Source organism: Mustelus asterias, chromosome 24 (assembly GCF_964213995.1).
Source record: "Mustelus asterias chromosome 24, sMusAst1.hap1.1, whole genome shotgun sequence".
NCBI lineage: Eukaryota > Metazoa > Chordata > Chondrichthyes > Carcharhiniformes > Triakidae > Mustelus > Mustelus asterias.
In genome coordinates this window covers 45824541-45845878 of record NC_135824.1, presented here as the reverse complement: position 1 = coordinate 45845878, position 21338 = coordinate 45824541, and the positions used below count along the sequence as shown (strand labels likewise).

General features: G+C 48.0%; 1 protein-coding gene across 6 annotated transcripts in view; it reads left to right on the top strand.

Moving 5' to 3' along the window:
• The window catches only part of LOC144511068 (regulator of microtubule dynamics protein 3-like), a 62657-nt gene that overhangs the window by 39222 nt on the left and 2097 nt on the right, over positions 1-21338 (top strand). Inside the window, exons 8-13 of one of the 6 annotated variants that reach the window (XR_013500745.1) lie at positions 281-368; positions 1334-1614; positions 9275-9324; positions 11147-11225; positions 13915-13964; positions 18179-18266. Coding sequence is in view for 1 of the 6 variants with exons in the window: in XM_078241040.1 (XP_078097166.1) it covers positions 281-368; positions 9275-9324; positions 11147-11225; positions 13915-13964; positions 18179-18266 (355 nt within the window). In the remaining 5 variants the exon portion in view is untranslated. Of the gene's footprint in view, positions 1-280; positions 369-1330; positions 1615-9274; positions 9325-11146; positions 11226-13914; positions 13965-18178; positions 18267-21338 lie in introns of those variants that run through there. The other 5 variants (XR_013500746.1, XM_078241040.1, XR_013500747.1 and 2 more) reach the window with 5 other exon arrangements.

Genomic DNA, 21338 nt, shown 5'->3' with positions numbered 1-21338 from the left:
GGTTAGAGGGATTAGCGGGTAAATATGTGGGGGTAGGGTATGGGTGGGGTTGTGGTCGGTGCAGACTCTATGGGCTGAATGGCCTCCTTCTGCACTGTAGGGTTTCTATGATTTCTATGATACGTTGCAATGATTTGGCAGTTGAGAAGTCAGCTAATGTGCCTAAGCTCATGCATTGCAAATAAGCACTTACTGGAACTATTAGAGGCCTGTAGACCTGTATCCCAGCAACTGTCAGAATAGGTGTCACCTGTACAGACTTTGTTTTTCTTATTTCCAGTTATGAGGGCATAGACTCAGATCCTGGCAACATCTCTCTCATCGACACAGCGGAAGTAACTGAAGCCACCGACAGCGTTGAAGAACAGGTAACAGCAAAATAATTCTCAAATGTGGAATTTCTTAATATATAGCTGCACAGGATATCTTTGTTAAAGAGGTGTGAAATAAAGAGAATCTTCTTCATGTATTGTGAGCTGATTGAATGTAGCAATTCTAGCTACATCGCAAGTGCAACAGTAGGCAGCAGATGCATGGGTGCACCATCTCCTCCTGGTCCCCCAGGTTACACATCGCCTTAACTTGGACACGCATCGCTGTTTCCTCATTATCAGTCAGAATCTTGAAAATCCTATCTTACAGCATTCTAGAAGCACCTTCACCATTCAGTAGGCACTCACCACCTCATCTTATTGACGACAAATAGGGAGTAGGCAACAAATGTTGGCCTTGCTAGTGAAACCTATATCCCAAGAATGGATTTGAAAGGTCAGTGTTGTAAAAGTGATTTTGCAGCCACAGGGCTATGTGCCTATGGTAATGAGTAGGCGACCCATATCTGAGCACCCAAAGGAATGACACTGGAGGATGAGGGAGATGTGCTTCCACCACCCGATGATAATAGTTGCAATTGTCTGCCGTTCCATCAAACTGTCATGACCCTAATTAGCTAAATCGCTCTACATTCCCCTCATCGTTCCCTCCCCACTAACACTCTACATATTGCTGCAAAAACAAACATCTGACCGAAGCTTTTAGTCTTACACTCAGCAGAACAGCTTGCAAGATAAACCAACATTAAAGGGAACAACAATTTATCCTGCATGAGAAGAGAGGGCTGATTCATTGACAAGTGGACTCTGATTGTTAGAGGTGTTGCCATGGAGAATGCAGCAGTGAACTATCAACTGCCAAGCAACTCTCTTTTTTTCCAAGTTCTGTACAGTAAAGTCCCACCTTTCGTGTGACCTCCTTGTCCATGTGTCTGTGCTTTATATATGCACCCATTTGCATGAACAATGTTCGTTTATCCACATTTTCTTTCCTTGAGGAGATGGCAGCCATGACGGAGCGGAGACCTCAACACGTTTTAACGGGGAGATGGTGTCGGAGTCTCTGGAAGCAGCTTCCTTCCATTAGTCCTGGCCATGGACATTTAATTTTTTTTAAGCACCTTTCCGACAGGGTTGAGAAGTGGTGTTGAAATGGTTGCAGCTGAAGTGTGGCCCGAGCAGAGAGATTAACCTGGAAATGTCCAAATCTCTCGGTCCAGAAATATAATAATGGCTCTGTTCAATTTTGAGATGTTCTCCAATTTTGTCTGCCAGTTTTGAGGTGAGTAATGTTTTCTTAAACGTGGATTGTCTCTGAGAATTTTCAATACATGTCTTGTGTTGCTCAGAGGCTCCCTCCATCTGTTGTACACAGGTACCCTACCATACTTTGCAGTAGAGTAACTACACAAACCAGTGCTGCCTTCGCATTGCTGGAATCTATCTAATTGACTCATTTGTGAGGTTTTGCAGCACTTCACTGTACTACCGAACAAATATCTTCCTACATAGTTGTGACTGTTGTGTATTTCTCAAGCATAAGGATAGAAAGAGGTAGGCCATTCAGCTCCTCACATCTATCCTGGCATTTAATCAGATCGTAGCTGACCTGTATCAAAACTCCCATTTACCTGCCTTGGTTCCGTAACTTTTAATAATCTTGGTTTACAGAAATCCGTCAATCACAGTTTTGGAGTTTTCAATTGACTACAGCTTCAACAGATTTTCACTGCCTCTGTGTTTCCAGACATTGCACCTGAATGGCCTGGCTCTCAAACTTTGTTCTGGATTTCCCCCACCACGGGAAATAGTTTCTCTCTACCTATCCTGTCATCTCCTTCAATCATCTTAAACACCTCCATTTGATTCCCTCCCTAATCTTTTATACTGAAGGGATTACAAGCCTATACAATTTGTCCTCAAAATTTAATGCTTTTGATGGGTCAAAGACCCTGAAATACACAAGACACAATTTTTGATGCCCACTAGCGCCTTCCTGCTTTAGACTTGCCAGAATATCTGGGGCTGCTATGTCCTGAGCACTTCATTCCCAAAAGACTAAGCAATTTCATCTTTCCTCCATCAACTGGCTTTGCTCATAGAACATAGAAAAGATTAGTAATTATTAAATTATTATTAATTATTAAAACTAGTAATCCAAAAGACTCATCTATTATTTATTTATTATTAGTGTCACAAGTAGGTTTACATTAACACTACAATGAAGTTACTGTGAAAATCCCCTGGTCGCCACACTCCGGCGCCTGTTCGGGTTACACTGAGGGAGAATTTAGCACGGCCAATGCATCTAACCAGCACGGCTTTCAGACTGTGGGAGGAAACCGGAGCACCCGGAGGAAACCCACGGAGACACGGGGAGAACGTGCAGACTCCGCAGAGACGGTGACCCAAGCCGGGAATCGAACCCGGGTCCCTGGTGCTGTGAGACAGCAGTGCTAACCACTGTGTCACCGTGCCGTCCTATTACACAGAAGGTGAAAACATCAAAATTATAACTTGAAAACAGACCATTGGATCCAATGAATCCATTCTGGAGTTTGTCCTCCGCACAGTAATTAAAGTCAGGTGTTCCCATATTGATTCATTCCTCTTTCCTTCAACTACGTATCCATTCTTAGATGTTGATATGTTCTGTGCTTTCCTCATTATTGCTGGTATTGTGTTACACAGCTGTACAATATGCTGTGTTTATTAAAAAGAGGTCCCTCCAAATCACATTTGTTTAATCTTAAGTGCCCACTTTGTCTCAGTGGGTAGCATTCTTGCCCTTGGGGGTTTTAAACCCCACTGCAGAAACTTTGGAGCACAATCGGGGCTGGCACTTCAGTGCAGAATGAAGGAAATGCTGCATGACCAGCAGGTGCAAGTGTGGAGGCAGAGAGAGGGGAAGCTTTCCAAGGAGGGAGCATCAGGCGGGCTCTCCATCGAAGGCCCTACCTACCACACACCTGCGAGGTGCAATACTCCCACCTCTGTGTGAAACAGGAACAATGCCTGTTGAGGCTCAGATATTTCAAGAAGGTGACCAGAGACTTGCCTCCTCCTTCAGCCTGACCTAGAATCTGACACCAGGGCAAGGACAGACCTCCCAGTCTGCCATAATGGTCACCATCACCGTTCCCTCTTGTGCCTCTGGAAACCTCACAAACATCATGCTTTCCTGCAATATGAACTTCACCACAGCATCCAGGAGGTGTCAGAGGCCACATTCGCAAGGCATGGAGACTTTAAAAGCAGGATGACAGAACACATGGTTTTGCCAGAACAGCGGGATTCCCCAGGGTGTGGCAAGCTTTTGACTGTATGCAGTGGCATAGTGGTATTGTCGCTGAACTAGTAATCCAGAGACCCAGGGTAATGTCCTGGGGACCCAGGTTCGAATCCCACCACGGCAGATGATGAAATTTGAAATCACTAACAATCTGGAATTAAGAATCTACAGATGACCACAAAACCATTGTCGGAAAAACCCTCTGGTTCACGAATGTCCTTTAGGGAAGGAAATCTGGTTTGGTCTACATGTGACCCAAGCTGAGAATCGAACCTGGGTCCCAGGTGCTGTGAGGCAGTAGTGCTAACCACTGCGCCACCGTGCCATCCCCATTCTTAGTTCCTTGTTTTCTCCCTCCCCTCTTGAATAGCAGTGTGACATTTTTTACCTTCCAAATCCTCTGGAACCATTCTAAAATCTGGGGACTTTTGGAAGATAAAAGAAACACTCTCTTTTATGTAATGGCTTTCATGAATACAGATGGCCCAAAACACTTTAAACCTAGTTTGTAGAGTAGTGAAGATAGCAATTAATGTATCTGTGCGAGCAGCTCGTTTCAAACCCCAACATGTTGGTCATTGGGTGTATCAGCTTTAAGTCACATTCATTTTAGTTCTTTTTCTCTCTTGATATTAATTACTTTACGTTTCTCATTCCCATTAGCCCCAGTGTTCCCCATTATTTTTGAGATTCTTTTTCTAACTCCTACTGTGAAGACAGATACAAAATATTTGTTAGACATCTTGGCATTTACTTACTTCTCAAATATAACGTCTCATGCCTTGGCCACTAACAGATCCTTCGGCAGATATTTCAGAGCAGAGCACGAAAAGTTATCCTAGCCAATAGTTATCCACCAATAACATCACAAAACAGATTATCTCATTGTTGTCACTTTGTGGGATCTTGCTGTGTGCAAATTGACTGCTATGTTTCCAACATTACAACATTGGCCACACTTAAAACAAATGTCATTGGTTGTAAAGTGCTTGGGATCTCTGATGGTCTCTGAAAGGCATGATATAAATATAAGTCTTTCTTAAATCTGGGGACTTTTGGAAGTCCCTTAAGAGTATTGATAGGTAGAGGGATCTGGATGTACAGGTACACAGGTCACTGAAAGTGGCAACGCAGGTGGAGAAGGTAGTCAAGAAGGCATACGGCATGCTTGCCTTCATCAGCCGGGGTATTGAGTTTAAAAATTGGCAAGTCATGTTGCAGCTTTATAGAACCTTAGTTAGGCCACACTTGTGTACTCGTGTTCAATTCTGGTCGCCACACTACCAGAAGGATATGGAGGCTTTGGAGAGGGTACGGGAAAGATTTACCAGGATGTTGCCTGGTATGGAGGGCATTAGCTATGAGGAGAGGATGGAGAAACTTGGTTTGTTCTCACTGGAACGACGGAGGTTGAGGGGCGACCTGATAGAAGTCTACAAGATTATGAGAGGCATGGACAGAATGGATAGTCAGAAGCTTTTTCCCAGGGTGAAAGAGTCAATTACTAGGGGGCAAAGGTTTAAGGGGCGAGGGGCAAGGTTTAAAAGAGATGTACGAGGCAGATCTTTTACACAGAGGGTGATGGTGCCTGGAACTCATTGCTGGGGGGAGGTAGTGGAAGCGGATACGATAGTGACTTTTAAGGGGCGTCTGGACAAATACATGAATAGGATGGGAATAGAGGGATATGGTCCCCGGAAGGTTTTAGTTAAGTCGGGCAGCATGGTCGGTGCAACCTTGGAGGGCCGAAGGGCCTGTTCCTGTGCTGTAATTTTCTTTGTTCTTTGTTCGAGTTTCATAGAATCCCTACAGTGCAGAAGGAGGCCATTCGGTCCATTGAGTCTGCACCGACCATAATCCCACCAAGGTCCTATTCCCGTAACTCCACACATTTACCCTGCTAATCCCCCTGACACTAGGGTTAATTTACCATGACCAATCCACTTAACCCACATATCTTTGGACTGTGGGAGGAAGCCAGAGCACCCGGAGGAAACCCACGCAGACACGGGGAGAACGTGCAAACTCCACACAGACAGTGACCCGAGGCCGGAATTGAACCCGGGTCCCTGGCGCTGTGAGGCAGCAGTGCTAACCACTGTGCTACCATGCCGCCCTGGGATACTGATCCCAGTTGGGTTAAAGTGGAGTCCATCTCAACAAAGCAGTTCTCTCTTTCCCAAGTACTGGTGCTAGTGCCCCAAGAGCCAAAACTCCCTTTCTCCCAAAACACACTCACAACTCCCACTCCTACTTTATCCTGACCCCTAATCCTATTTTATACCAACTCCCTCTCACTGTTTTATCCCAGCTCCCACTCCATCCCAGCTCCCACTCCCACTCCATCCCAGCTCCACTCCCACTCCATCCCAGCTCCACTCCCACTCCATCCCAGCTCCCACTCCCACTCCATCCCAGCTCCCACTCCTACTTTATCCCAGCTCCCACTCCTACTTTATCCCAGCTCCCACTCCTACTTTATCCCAACTTCCTCTCACTGCTTTATCCCAACTCTCACTGTTTTATCCCGAGTCTGGCTGCTTTATTCCGACTCTCAGTTTATCTCGACCCTCGCTGCTTTATCCCAGGTCCCATTTTTGCTGCCTTCAACATTTTGCTGCCTGTGACATTCTGCCCTACTCACCATCTTCACGCCCCCAAGGAAACCCAGAGGTAGGCTGCTTGGGGACAAGGACTGCCTCCTCTGCACTGACTAACCTCCTGCTATCCCACTATAGAATGGGCATTTATTGAGAGCCTGCGAGCCATATTTAACAGAGCAGAACAGACAGTCGACCTTCCGAAACCAGGGAGGGTGGCTGGGAAAATAGGAGAAAACTGCTTTGGGACGGCAGTCCCAAGGCTGGGGATGTTTTTGGGGAAAGAGAATACTGGGAAGCAGATTGTCTGCCAGCTGCAAGGAGTCAGGCAAGTCATTTACATTCTTAATGCTCCAAATTAGAGGCAATTTTGCAGCATTGGCACTATTCTGTTGTGTCTCCCTCAACCTGGTTCTTATGAGGCCACATCTCTCTCCAACAAGCTGGGGGGGATGGTGGGGGGAAGAGGAGGAGAAAGGGAGTCTTCCCTTGGGATGGGCTGTCTATGAGCCACCACTCCCCAATCACTGCTCCCCAATTCCCCACATCGATCCATCTGCCATAACATCTGATTTGGACAGGCTGAGTGTGTGGGCATTGGCATGGCAGATGCAGCATAATGTGGATAAATGTGAGGTTATCCACTTTGGTAGCAATAATAGGAAGACAGATTATTACTTGAATGGGTGTAAATTGAGAGAGGTGGATACTCAATGAGGCCTTGGAGTCCTCATGCATCAGTCGCTGAAAGTAAGCACGCAGGTATAACAGGCAGTAAAGTAGGCAAATGGTATGTTGGCCTTCTTGGCGAGAGGATTTAAGTGTTGGGATAGGGATGTTTAGCTGCAATTGTATAGGGTGTTGGTGAAGCCACACCTGGAGTATTGTGTGCAGTTTTGGTGTCCTTATCTGAGGAAGGATGTCCTTGCTATAGAGGGAGTGCAGCAAAGGTTTACCAGGCTGACTCTTAGGGTGATAGGTATGTCATATGAGGAGAGACTCAGTCGGTTAGGATTATATTTACTGGAGTTTAGAAGAAATCACTGAAACCCTACAGTGCAGAAAGAGCCAATTTGGCCCATCGAGTCTGCACCAGGCCCACCCAGGCCCTTCCCCCATATCCCTACATATTTACCCGCTAATCCCTCTAACCTACGCATCTCAGGACACTAAGGGGCAACTTTAGCATGACCAATCAACCTAACCTGCACATCTTTGGACTGTGGGAGGAAACCGGAGCACCTGGAGGAAACCCACGCAGACACGAGGAGAATGTGCAAACTCCACACAGACAGTGACCCAAGCTGGGAATCGAACCCAGGTCCCTGGAGCTGTGAAGCAGCAGTGCTAACCACTGTGCTACCGTGCCGCTGTGCTACCGTGAGAGGGGAATCCATAGAAACTAATAAAATTCACACAGGGTAGATTCAGAAAGAATGTTCCCGATGGTGGGGGAGTCCAGAACTAGGGGTTATAGTTTGAGGATAAGGGATAAACCTTTTAGAACTGAGGTGAGGAGAAATTTCTCCACCCAGAGGGTGTGAATGTGTGGAATTCACTACCACAGAATGTAGCTGAGGACAAAACGTTGTCTGATTTCAAGAATAAATTAGATTTCGCTCTTGGGGCGAAAGGGATCGAGGGATATGGGAGGAAGTTGGGGGGGGATCAGGATATTGAATTTGATGATTAGCCATGATCAAGATGAATGGTGGAGCAGGCTCGAAGGGCCGATTGGCCTCCTCCTGCTTCTAGTTTCTATGTTTCTATCCAACAACCATGCAAACAAAAATCAACTGTTCACCCAAATGGATTTTCTTACTGCCTTTGCCTGGCTTGTGGAATGCAGCTGATTTTCAGTAAGGCCTTACAGGATGTCCTCCGGTGCCTCTGCCTCTCGAAGAACTGGCTTTGGACTGCACCACTTTGGTATGAGTGGCAGCAGCTTGGCAGAGTGACAAATGCTGTCATCTGAGAGAGAGCAGTAGCTTTGTCCCCCATGTGGGCACTGCCGCAGCCACTGGAGTCAGCTCAGCAAACCGAGTAATCTGTCAGAGTCATAAAGGTTTACAGCATGGAAACAGGCCCTTCAGCCCAATTTGTCCATGCCGCCCTTTTTTTTTAAACCCCTAAGCTAATCCCAGTTGCCCGCATTTGGCCCATATCCCTCTCTACCCATTTTATCCATGTGACTATCTAAATGCCTTTTAAAAGATAAAATTGTACCCGCCTCTACTATTACCTCTGGCAGCTTGTTCCAGACACTCACCACCCTCTGTGTGAAAAAATTGCCCCTCTGGACACTTTTGTATCTCTCCCCTCTCGCCTTAAACCTATGCCCTCTAGTTTTAGACTCCCCTACCTTTGGGAAAAGATATTGACCATCCACCTTGTCTATGCCCCTCATTATTTTATAGACGTCTATAAGATTACCCCTCAGCCTCCTACGCTCCAGAGAAAAAAGTCCCAGTCTATTCAGCCTCTCCTTATAACTCAATTGCCGTTGGCTGGACTCCTGTGAGAGCTTGCTTGCTGCGTTGAGCACTGAGGTCTGTAGCTACACCGCAGCAGTGATGGATCCCACATCCTTCCTCTGAGCTTCCACTGTAGCACTGAAGGGTTGGAAAGATTCAAGTTATGACACAGTGGGAGCTGAGCTAGCAGCCATTAGACACTCCATTATTTGCCAGCCTAGCAGCGCACTCATAGAGTTGGCCACCACTTCTACCTCGGAAAGGACAAGCTCCAAGTTTTTGTTGATAGCCTGTGCCACATTGCAGCCAGAGACCTCCATGTGCCTAAACGGTGACGGGAAGCTATCTGGCAGGCCTAGCAATGCCCCAGCTATTCTGGTGCCCATGTTCATCAGCATTCTTTAGTAGGCCACCCCATCAAAATCCTCATCCGAGTCCCCCACAGCAGAACTCATCAGTACAGAAATGCCCTTGTCTAACCCTATGAAACAGATTCTTTAAGGAAGATTAGTCAAACCAGAGTACGACCAAATATTAATGGTGCATAATGTTAACACTGAATTCTTTCTCTTGTAGGACACGCAGGAACAACATGAAGGTAACATATTAGTTGATGCGATTAACAGGTAAGCTGACCACTAATTCAAATCAATGTGCTGCCACAATGAGTTGTGAATAATACAATTGCACAGCAAATACAAAGCCCCAAGCTCGATTCCTGTCTTCCAGGTTCATTGACCTCAGCTAGGGCAGTAGTTGTGCATTATAATTGTTTTCAGTACCCTTGCTCCTGACTCCTGATAGTGGAAAGACACATCAGTCTGCCCGCTGGGTTCTGTGAGGACCAGAGCTGGAGTACATCTTACTAAACTACTCCTGTTCGGGCAGCCCGCTTTTCCAAAAACTCGTCTCTGCTTTCTTTGATGACTGGATGCTGCCTAATTCTCTTCCGAATGGGGAAAGAAAAAGAGGAGTGTGTCCTGATCAGAGCCAGTACAAGTTTAAGATACCTTAGAATTCCAACCCTTAGACATAAGTCCCAAAGCATTATTAACATTTCTAATTCTGTTGCTGACCAGTGGCTTTCAATGGCTAGTTCAACTGTGTTCCTGGATGCCTTTGCCTTTCTACCTGCTTTCTTGTTTTCTAAAGTATAGATTATGGGCTGGACCCCCCCCACCCCCCCTGCGCGGTGTGTTTTGTGGTGGTGGAAGCGGTGCTCCATTGGCGGGACCTTCCAGTCCTGCCGCTGTCAACGTGATTTCCTGTTGCTCGCACCTCTGGTGCGGGGGGGTCACTGTTGGTTGGAGCAGTGGACTGGTGGTGGGTCACTGCTGGTGGGACCGGGAATGGGTCACTGCCGTACTGTCAATGGTGTGGGGAGTGGGGGTCACTGCTGGTGGGGACTGGGAGTGGTTCACTGCCATACTGTCAACGGGGAGTGGGGGGGTCACTGTCGGCAGGACCAGGGGGCACAGGGAAGGGGGGGGGGTCAGAAGATCCCACCGATGGGAACAACCAGAAAATCCTGCCCCGGTTTCTATTTTTTTTACCCAAGTGCATTACCTTACATTCATCTCTGTTAAAGTTCGTAATGTTATGTAACTGCTTAGTCTGCAAATTTAGAATCCGACAGAGCAGAAGGAGGCCATTCAGCCCATCGAGTCTGCACCGACCGCAATCCCACCCTGGCCCTATCCCCATAACCCCATGTTAATCTGGTAATCCCCCTGACACTAAGGGGCATTTTAGCACAGCCAATCCACCTAACCCGCACGTCTTTGGAGTGTGGGAGGAAACCGGAGCACCCAGAGGAAACCCACGCAGACACGGGGAGAACGTTCAGACTCCACACAGACAGTGACCCAAGCCAGGAATTGAATCCAGGTCCCTGGCGCTGTGAGGCAGCAGTGCTAACCACTGTGCCACCGTGCCGCCCATAGTTTAGTGCAAGCATTAATGAGAAGTTGTCATAAGTTTAATTTGTTCACTAAATTATTTTGTATATGCTGTTTGAGATTTTTAAAATTAAATAGCCATGTGATCTTGGAAGCCACCTCAGCAAATACTGTGAACAAAAACAGCACGCTTGAATAAAGTCACTCCATGAGAAGGTCCCGGGTTCACACACTGGCTTATGCCGAGATACCTGGTGTCAGGTGGGCTGCTTTTGGCCAAGGGCCAGGAAGGATCCCACTCCTAATTGTTATTGAGTGATAGAGAGTACATTCGGGGATGACAGGATCAGGCTCAGCTGTTAATCTCCCTTTGCTCCTGATCAGATGACATTGCTCTGTCTCACACCTTGTGAATAATGAGTGGTGTGAGGTGCAGGAGGCTTTGCGGTGCCCGTGGAATTGTCCTCAGCCACAGTCATAGAGAGGGAAGGGAGAAAGAATGGGCATGTGTGAACCAGAAGAAGTGTTGAACCTTTCCATGTTTCCACAGTTATGACAATGTATTCACACAGCACTACGCCATGTCTATCACTGACATAGCCGACCTTGAAAACAGAAACAAAGAAGAGGTAAAGAAAAATAGACTTTAATATGTAATGAAAATGTTATTGCTCAGAATATCCTACAGAGGAATAAACTGAATATTTTTTAATGTCACCTGGTCAAACCTCAGTTGCTGGAAGATAATTCAGTCAGAGGATGGGTCTTTCTCCTCCCTCAGGTACCATGTCCTAAGAGACATTGACAACCATGGATTTCCATTGGATTAAAGTCACAGAGTTTTACAGCACAGAAAGAGGCCCTTCTGCCCATCATGTCTGTGCCAGCCATCAAACACCTAACTGTTCTAACCCCATTTTCCAGCACTTGTTTCCTCCACAGCCTTGTTTGCTATGTCGTTTCAAGTGCTCATCTAAATGCTTCTTAAATGTTGTGAGGATCCCGCCCTTTCCATCCTTTCAGACAGTGAGTTCCAGATTCCCACCACTTTCTGGGTGGAAAATTTATCCTCAAAGCCCCTCTAAATCTCCTGCTCCTTACCTTAAATCTACACTCCCTGGTTATTGACCCCTCTACTAATCGGAAAAGTTTCTTCCCCTGTATCCTACCTATATCCCTCATAATTTTGCACACTTTGTTGAGGTTTCCCTCCTCTCAGCCTTCTCTGCTGTAAGGAAAACAACCCCAGCTTAAGCAGCCACTCTTCATAGCTGGAATGCTCCAGCCCAGGCAACATCCTGGTGAATCTCCTCTGCACCCTTTCTAATGCAATCACATCCTTCCTATAGTGTGGCGACCAGGACTGCACACAGCACTCTAGCTGTAATCTAACGAGCGTTTTATACAGCTCCATCATAACCTCCCTGCTCTTATATCCTATAGTCCGTGATTATGCTTGGCAAAGTATTGCAGTAGTTTATCTTTACCCTCTGCAATATGGCTGACCAGGATACTATCCCACACTTTACTACCGGCCATCAGATGTATTGGAAGGAATTACAAGCTGATAATGTTTGGCCATATTATGAACACACCTTCAGTGGGATTCGAACCTGAAGCATCTGGCCTAGAGGTAAGGTTGCTAACCCACTGCGCCGCAAGACCTCTAGAAGATGGGTATCATCAAGATACTTGCATCCACCTTGCAGTGTCCACGTTTCATAGAATCCATACAAGGCAGAAGGAGGCCATTCGACCCATCAACTCTACACCCACTCTCCGAAAGGACATCTTACCCAGGTCCAACCCCCTGCCCTATCCCCGTAACCCTGCACACGGCTGATCCACTTAACCAACACAACTTTGGCCACTAAGGGGCAATTTATCATGGCCAATCCCCCTGACCTGCACATCTTTGGAGTGTGGGAGGAAACTGGAGCACCCGGGGAAAACCCACGCAAACACGGGGAGAATATGCAGACTCCATACAGACAGAATCGAGCCCAGGTCCCTGGTGCTGTGAGGCAGCAGTGCTAACTCACTGTGCCGCCAATTAATGTGACACTTCCCTGGCTATGTTTTGACAAGTATTATGTTCCCTGACCACAAGTAATAATGAAGTGAATCACCGAGCGTTCATATACCTTCAGACTGGTCTTTCTCCTCATGTTACCAGAACTGCTCTAGCTCCCGGATTTCCACTGCAAACTCTCTAGATGTAATTGTAAGTATTTTGGTTGATAATGAATGAGTTGCCCTCTTGCATCTCTCCTCGTTTTCCTTTCTGTTGAAGCCACAGAGAGAGAGATGTATAATGAGACTGTTCAGAATTGACCATTTTACACTGTAGCTGAAAGTCACAGTGATCCCCATTGTGTCTGTGTTTTATCATAGAATCCCTACAGTGCAGAAGGAGGCCATTCAGCGCATCGAGTCTGCACCAACCACAATCCCACTCAGGCCCTTTCCCCATAACCCCATGCATTTACCCAAGCTAGTCCGCCCTGACACTAAGGGGCAATTTAGCACGGCCAATCCACCTAACCCACACATCTTTGGACTGTGGGAGGAAACCGGAGCATCCGGAGGAAACCCACGCAGATACGGGGAGAATGTGCAGACTCCACCCAAGCCTGGAATTGAACCCGGGTCCCTGGCGCTGTGAGGCAGCAGTGCTAACCCACTGTGCCACTGTGCCGCCCTACTCAGGTTGTGTACTGATACTCTGAACTAGGGAAGAGGAAATTGACAGGTTTCTGCATTTGTTTAGCAACACACAAGGCGCTGCCACAAACCAGTTGCACCTTGAGGCACAGCCATTCTTAGAAGAGTAATTCTGTGTGAAGAGCCAGTGTCTGGCTGGTCCTGGGCACCTGTCTTTGCTGGAGAAAACCTTGGGCATTATTCTGAGTTGTATCATGGTGAATGAGTTGCTGGAAATGGGATGGTTTGATATCAGTTCCCTGGTAGGAGTTTTACCATCATGGTGCAGGGTTGCCATTGTGCCCACTAGCTTAAAAACTCTTCCTGCAAAATAGTAACAACTGCCCATTGGCAGCAAAATCTAACAGCGATTGAATTAGCCATTAGGGGAACTGAGCAAGTAAATCGAAGGCAGGCACAGGATGGATAGAACAAAACAAGAAGGGAGAAAGAAAACTGGTATTTCTGACTCGTTATGGCAGGTTCTCCCACTGCACTCTGTCTCTGAGCCCTCAGTGATAACTGCACTCTGAACAGGGACAGAACCAGGAGCGAGGAAAGCTAGTAAAACCCAGTCAAATATGAAATGTTGATTGTGAATTCTGTCTCTTACAGGACATGCAGGCGCTAGAAGAAGCTAATCTGATGGTTGAATTCATTGATGGGTGAGCTGGCCATGAACTCAAATTACAGTAAGGGTCCACAAGCTTGTAACTCCAGAACAATATCCGGCTCGATGCACCACAGGGTTCCAGGATCAGCTCCCACTGAGCTGATGCTAGCCAGGATAACACTGCGGAAGAGAGGCTGAGTGGTTTTATATATATATTGTGATCGGTTTACTGAGATGTTATATGTAAATTTGTACCGCACGTAGTTTGGATTTAATTTTTGGTGGGTCTCCTTTTGAGAACAAGACACACCCAACAGTATTTCCACAATTCTAATTTCATCAATCATTGTCAGAGAGGTTCAAAGCTCACAGTGCGAGCATGGACACTTGCAGAGTACAGCAAGGTCTCACTTTCCAGGTTAGGAGTACTCTCTCACTCCCGAGTTCAGGGAACACACTCACTCATTCCCGAGTTCAGGGAACACACTCACTCACTCCTGAGTTCAGGGAACACACTCACTCACTCCCGAGTTCAGGGAACACACTCACTCTTACTCCTGAGTTCAGGGAACACACTCACTCACTCCCAGGTTCAGGGAACACACTCACTCACTCCCAGGTTCAGGGAACACACTCACTCACTCCTAGATTCAGGGAACACTCACTCACTCCGGGTTCAGGTAACGCACTCACACGCACTCCTGGATTTAGGGAACACACTCACTCTCAGTCCCAGGCTCAGGGAACACACTCACTCACTCCTGAGCTCAGGGAACACACTCACTCTCACTCAGAAGTTCAGGGAACACACTCACTCTCATTCCCGAGTCCAGGGAACACACTCACTCACTCCCGAGTTCAGGGAGAACACAGTCACTCACTCCCGAGTTCAGGGAACACACTCACTCTCACTCCCGAGTTCAGGGAACACACTCACTCACTCCCGAGTTCAGGGAACACACTCACTCCCGATTTCAGTTGGAAGGCGCGATGGAAGGAGGAAGTTGAGTGTTGCTGCATTGAGAACCAGTGTGGGTTCTAGAATCCGGGGATTGGTGAATGGTATTTGCTCCATGTTAGGATAGGGGGGCAGGTTTTTCCATGAACTCAGGTTCATTGCGGGTGGGCGATGGGAGGCTGACCACTAGAACACTGAAATAGTCAGGTTTGACCCATCACAGATTATAAAATGTAATACACGTTAGCAGCAATGCACAAATCCCTCGATTTTAAGTAAAATACCACTTTCCCTCATCTCCCCCCATAACTGAAGTCTTTTAACATTGGTACATTCTGATAGATTTCCTCTGCACCTTCTTTAATGTCTTTGGAAAGCCCGGTGTTGACCACAATACCCTGTCGAATCCTAACCAGTGTCTGTGGAAGCCTAGCTTAACCTCCTCGCTTCTGCATTCTATATGCTTTTATTAATAAAAGTCCAGAACCCTGTAAAACCTTTAACACCCATCTCTTCTTGTCTTGTCACCCGTAGATTTGTTTACGTACACATGCAGGTCTCCCTGTTCCTGCAGCCCTTCTTCAAATTGTCCCGTTGAGTTTGTGTTGCCTTTCCTCATTCTTCCTATTTTTCCACCTCTACCCCAGACAACCCCTCAAGTTAAGACCTTCTCCCCTGAAATCCTGATCGACTCCCTCACATCCCTCAAATTACCCATCTACTGCAGGCAAATGAAGGAACCTTCTGTCACGCGTGTGACTCCGATGGGAAGGTCTTTGGGCTTGGCTGTCATACAGGTGTGCGCACGCAGGGTGACTGATGTGACTCTGAAGAAGTCATATGGACTCAAAACATTAACTCTATTTCTCTCTCCAGAGATGCTGCCAGACCTGCTGAAACATTTCCTGTTTCAGAAACATAGAAGATAGGAGCAGGAGGAGGCCATTTGGCCCTTCGAACCTGCTCCGCCATTCATTACGATCATGGCTGATCATCCAACTCAATAGCCTAATCCTGCTTTCTCCCCATAACCTTTGATCCCATTTGCCCCAAGTGCTATATCCAGCCGCCTCTTGAATAAATTCAATGCTTTGGCATCAACTGCTTCCTGTGGTAATGAATTCCACAGGCTCACCACTCTTTGGGTGAAGAAATGTCTCCTCACCTCTGTTCTAAATGGTCTACCCTGAATCCTCAGACTGTGACCCCTGGTTCTGGACTCCCCCACCATCGGGAACATCCTTCCTGCATCTACCCTGTTTAGCCCTGTAAGAATTTTATAAGTCTCTATGAGATCCCCCCCTCATTCATCTGAACTCCAGCAAAAACAATCCTAACCTAGTCAACCTCTCCTCATACATCAGTCCCGCCATCCCCGGAATCAGCCTGGTAAACCTTCGCTGCACTCCCTCGAGAGCAAGAACATCCTTCCTCAGAAAAGGAGACCAAAACTGCACACAATACTCTAGGTGTGGCCTCACCAAGGCCCTGTATAATTGCAACAACACATCCCTGCTCCTGTGCTCGAAACCTCTCGCAATGGAGGCCAACATGCCATTTGCCTTCTTTACCGCCTGCTGCACCTGCAGACTTACCTTCAGTGACTGGTGCACAAGGACACCCAGCTCCCGCTGCACATTCCCCTCTCCCAGTTTACACCCATTCAGGTAGTAATCTGCCTTCTTGTTTTTTGCTTCCAAAGTGAATAACCTCACATTTATCCAAATTATGCTGCATCTGCCTTTGATTTGCCCACTCACCCAACCTGTCCAGATCATTCTGAAGGATCTCTGCATCCTCGTCACAGTTCACCCTCCCACCCAACTTGGTATCATCTGCAAACTTTGAGATGTTACATTTTTTTTCCCTTATCCAAATCATTAATATATATTGTGAATAGTTGGGGTCCCAGCACCGATCCCTGGGGCACCCCACTAGTTACTGCCTGCCAATTTGAAAAGAACCCATTAATTCCTACTCTTTTTTTCCTCTCTGCCAACCAGTTTTCTATCCATCTCAATACACTCACCCCGCCACCACCCCCCCACCCTCCCCCCCCAATCCCATGCCATTTAATTATGCCATCTTTAAAATAAGATCATAAAATGTAGGAGCAGGAGTAGGCCGTACGGCCCATCGGGTCTGCTCCACCGTTCAATGAGATTATGACTGATCTGATGTATAATCCTCAGCTTCACTTTCCCGCCTTATCCCCATCACCCTCAGCTCCTTTACTGATTAACAATCTGTCTGTCTCAGCCGTGAACATACTTAACGCCCCAGCCTCTACAGCCCTCTGCGGGAAAGAATTCCACAGATTCACTCCCCTCTGAGAGAAGAAATTCCTCCTCAGCTCTGTCTTCAATGGGCGACCCCCTCACTCTGAGATGATGCCCTCTGGTCCCAGACTCTCCCACACGGGGAAACAACCTCTCAACATCTACCCTGTCAAACTCACTGAGAATCCGATATGTCTCAATAGGGTCGCCTCTCATCCCTCTAAACTCCAATGAGCACAGGCCCAACCTACTCAGGATGTTGCCTGGTATGGTGGGAAAATCGTATGAGGAAAGGCTGAGGGGCTTGAGGTTGTTTTCGTTAGAGAGAAGGTTAAGAGGTGACTTAATAGAGGCTTACAAGATGATCAGAGGATTAGATAGGGTGGATAGTGAGAGCCTTTTTCCTCGGATGGTGATGGCTAACATGAGGGGACATAGCTTTAAATTAAGGGGTGAGAGATATAGGACAGATGTTAGAGGTAGGTTCTTTACTCAGAGAGTAGTAAGGGCGTGGAATGCCCTGCCTGCAGCGGTAGTGGACTCGTCAACATTAAGAGCATTCAAATGGTCATTGGATAAACATATGGATGACATTGGAATAGTGTAGGTTAGATGGGCTTTAGATTGGTTTCACTGGTCGGCGCAACATCAAGGGCCGAAGGGCCTGTACTGCGCTGTAATGTTCTATGTTCTACTTAACCTCTCCTTGTAAGAAAATCCCTCCATACCCGGGATCACCCTGGTGAACCTGCTGTGGACTGTCTCCAATAGTTTGATCTTGGGATGTGGGCAACACTGACCAGAAGGATTTTATTGCTGATCCCGAGTTGTCCTTGGAGTATTTAATATCAGCCGCATGTCATGAGATTGGGGCTACACATCAGCCAAACCAATAAGTGGGAACAATCTTCCATCGCTGATTATTAATAGGTGCCAAGAGCTGCCAGATTTCAGAGCAGAATCTGAACTCTCAAACCACCAGGCTATTTATAACTAACAGTAACAGTGAATATCTCCCATTTTCAACAGCTATCGTATGACATACTCAAATGAATGCAATGTCAGTGCCTCTGACACAGTCCGAACACCAGAATCTGAGAGCGAATACGAGCAACAGGTGAGAAATAGTATTTAAAACTGTTTGCAAATCACTTTGGATAGAGAGGCAGAGAGGGAACTCAAACCCAACTCACAGCGAGAGGCGGGAACTCAAACCCAACTCACAGCGAGAGGGAGAGAGGGAACTCAAACCCAACTCACAGCGAGGAGAGGGAACTCAAACCCAACTCACAGCGAGGGGAGGGAACTCAAACCCAACTCACAGCGAGGGGGAGAGAGGGTACTCAAACTCAACTCACAGCGAGAGGGGGAGAGGGAACTCAAACCCAACTCACAGCGAGAGGGAGAGAGGGAACTCAAACCCAACTCACAGCGAGAGGGGGAGAGGGAACTCAAACCCAACTCACAGCGAGAGGGGGAGAGGGAACTCAAACCCAACTCACAGCGAGAGGGGGAGAGGGAACTCAAACCCAACTCACAGCGAGAGGAGGGAACTCAAACCCAACTCACAGCGAGAGGGGGAGAGGGAACTCAAACCCAACTCACAGCGAGGGGAGGGAACTCAAACCCAACTCACAGCGAGAGGGGGAGAGGGAACTCAAACCCAACTCACAGCGAGAGGAGGGAACTCAAACCCAACTCACAGCGAGAGGCGGAGAGGGAACTCAAACCCAACTCACAGCGAGAGGGGGAACTCAAACCCAACTCACAGCGAGAGGAGGGAACTCAAACCCAACTCACAGCGAGAGGAGGGAACTCAAACCCAACTTACAGCGAGAGGGGGAGAGGGAACTCAAACCCAACTCACAGCGAGAGGCGGAGAGGGAACTCAAACCCAACCCTCAGCGAGGGACGGGGAACCCAACCCAACTCACAGCGAGAGGGGGGGGGAACCCAACCCAACTCACAGCGAGGGGGGGGGGGGGGGGAACCCAACCCAACCCAACTCAACTCACAGCGAGGGGGGGGGGGGGGGCGGTAACTCAACCCAACTCACAGTGAGGGGGGGGGAACCCAACCCAACTCACAGCGAGAAGGGGGGAACCCAACCCAACTCACAGCGAGAAGGGGGGAACCCAACCCAACTCACAGCGAGAGGTGGGGGGGAACCCAACCCAACTCACAGCGAGAAGGGGGGAACCCAACCCAACTCACAGCGAGAAGGGGGGAACCCAACCCAACTCACAACGAGAGGTGGGGGGGGAACCCAACCCAACTCTCAGCGAGGGGGGGGGGGGGGGGGGTGCGGGGAACCCAACCCAACCCAACTCACAGCGAGGGGGGGGACCCAACCCAACTCACAGCGAGGGGGGGGAACCCAACTCACAGCGAGAAGGGGGGAACCCAACCCAACTCACAGTGAGGAGTTCTATGGCTTGGTCATAGAAGACAGAGGGTGGTAGTGGAAGGGTCTTTTTCCGGCTGGAGGCCTGTGACTAGTGGTGTACCGCAGGGCTCTGTATTGGGACCTCTGCTGTTTGTGATTTATATAAATGATCTGGAAGAAGGAGTAACTGGGGTGATCAGTAAGTTTGCGAACGACACAAAACTGGCAGGACTTGCAGATAGTGAGGAACATTGTCAGAGGCTACAGAAGGATATAGATAGGCTGGAAATTTGGGCAAGGAAATGGCAGATGGAGTTCAATCCTGATAAATGCGAAGTGATGCATTTTGGTGGGAATAATGTAGGGAGGGCCTACACGATAAATGGAAGAACCATAAAGGGTGTAGAGTCGCAGAGGGACCTGGGTGTGCAAGTCCACAGATCTTTGAAGGTGACGTCACAGGTGGAGAAGGTGGTGAAGAAGGCATATGGCATGCTTGCCTTTATAGGACGGGGCATAGAGTATAAGAGTTGGGGTCTGATGTTGCAGATGTATAGAACGTTGGTTCGGCCGCATTTGGAATACTGCGTCCAGTTCTGGTCGCCACACTACCAGAAGGACGTGGAGGCTTTGGAGAGAGTACAGAGGAGGTTTACCAGGATGTTGCCTGGTATGGAGGGGCTTGGTTATGAGGAGAGATTGGGGAAACTGGGGTTGTTCTCCTTGGAAAGACGGAGGATGAGGGGAGACTTAATAGAGGTGTATAAAATTATGAAAGGCATAGATAGGGTGAACGGTGGGAAGCTTTTCCCCGGGTCGGTGGTGACGTTCACGAGGGGTCATAGGTTCAAGGTGAAGGGGGGGAGGTTTAACACAGATATCAGAAGGACATATTTCACACAGAGGGCCGTGGGGGCCTGGAATGTGTTGCCGGGCAAGGTGGTGGAGGCGGACACACTGGGAACGTTTAAGACTTATCTAGACAGCTATATGAACGGAGTGGGAATGGAGGGATACAAAAGAGTGGTCTAGTTTGGACCAGGGAGTGGCGCGGGCTAATTGTTCCTGGTTTCTCGTTTCAAGGCTTCATTCTATGATCATCTTGCTGGTGCCAGTACAGAGCGAGACTGCGGATAGTTGGGAACCTGTCTCGGGGGCAGGGAATTCATATGGTGTTCGTGGAAGTGGAAATGACTAGGGTTGGGAAGCATTTTCCGATCAGGGCCATTGTGATCTCCTGGACTCGTTTCGATCGCCTCAGGGGGTCGGAGAGGAATTTCCCAGATTTTTTTCCCCCATATTGGCCCTGGGGTTTTCACTCTGGGTTTTCGCCTCTCCCTGGAGATCACATGGTCTGGAATGGGGGGGTGGGGGTGAGTTAATAGGTTGTGATGAATAAAGCATCGTAGCTGTGAGGGACAGCTCGGTGGATAGGATATTGGTATGTAGATAGGCTGGAAAATTGGGCGGGGATCCTGGATTCAGGATTCAATCCTGGACCGGGGAGCGGCGCGGGCTTGGAGGGCCGAAGGGCCTGTTCCTGTGCTGTATTGTTCTTTGTCTGTTCTTTGAGGAGGGGGGGAACCCAACCCAACTCACAGTGAGGGGTGGAGCGGGGCAGGATCAGAACTCAACTTTTTAACCTGGTTTTTAACTCCTCATTCTGAACAGAGCTTGCAACATCTCTTTCTGCTCATTATCTGTGTTTGTGTAGGGGTCCGATCTGATGGTTTAATTGGAGCACGCAGGCTCTGTGTCCCCAATGTATGGAAGCAGTTTCCAATTCTTCACTTTGCAATAGAA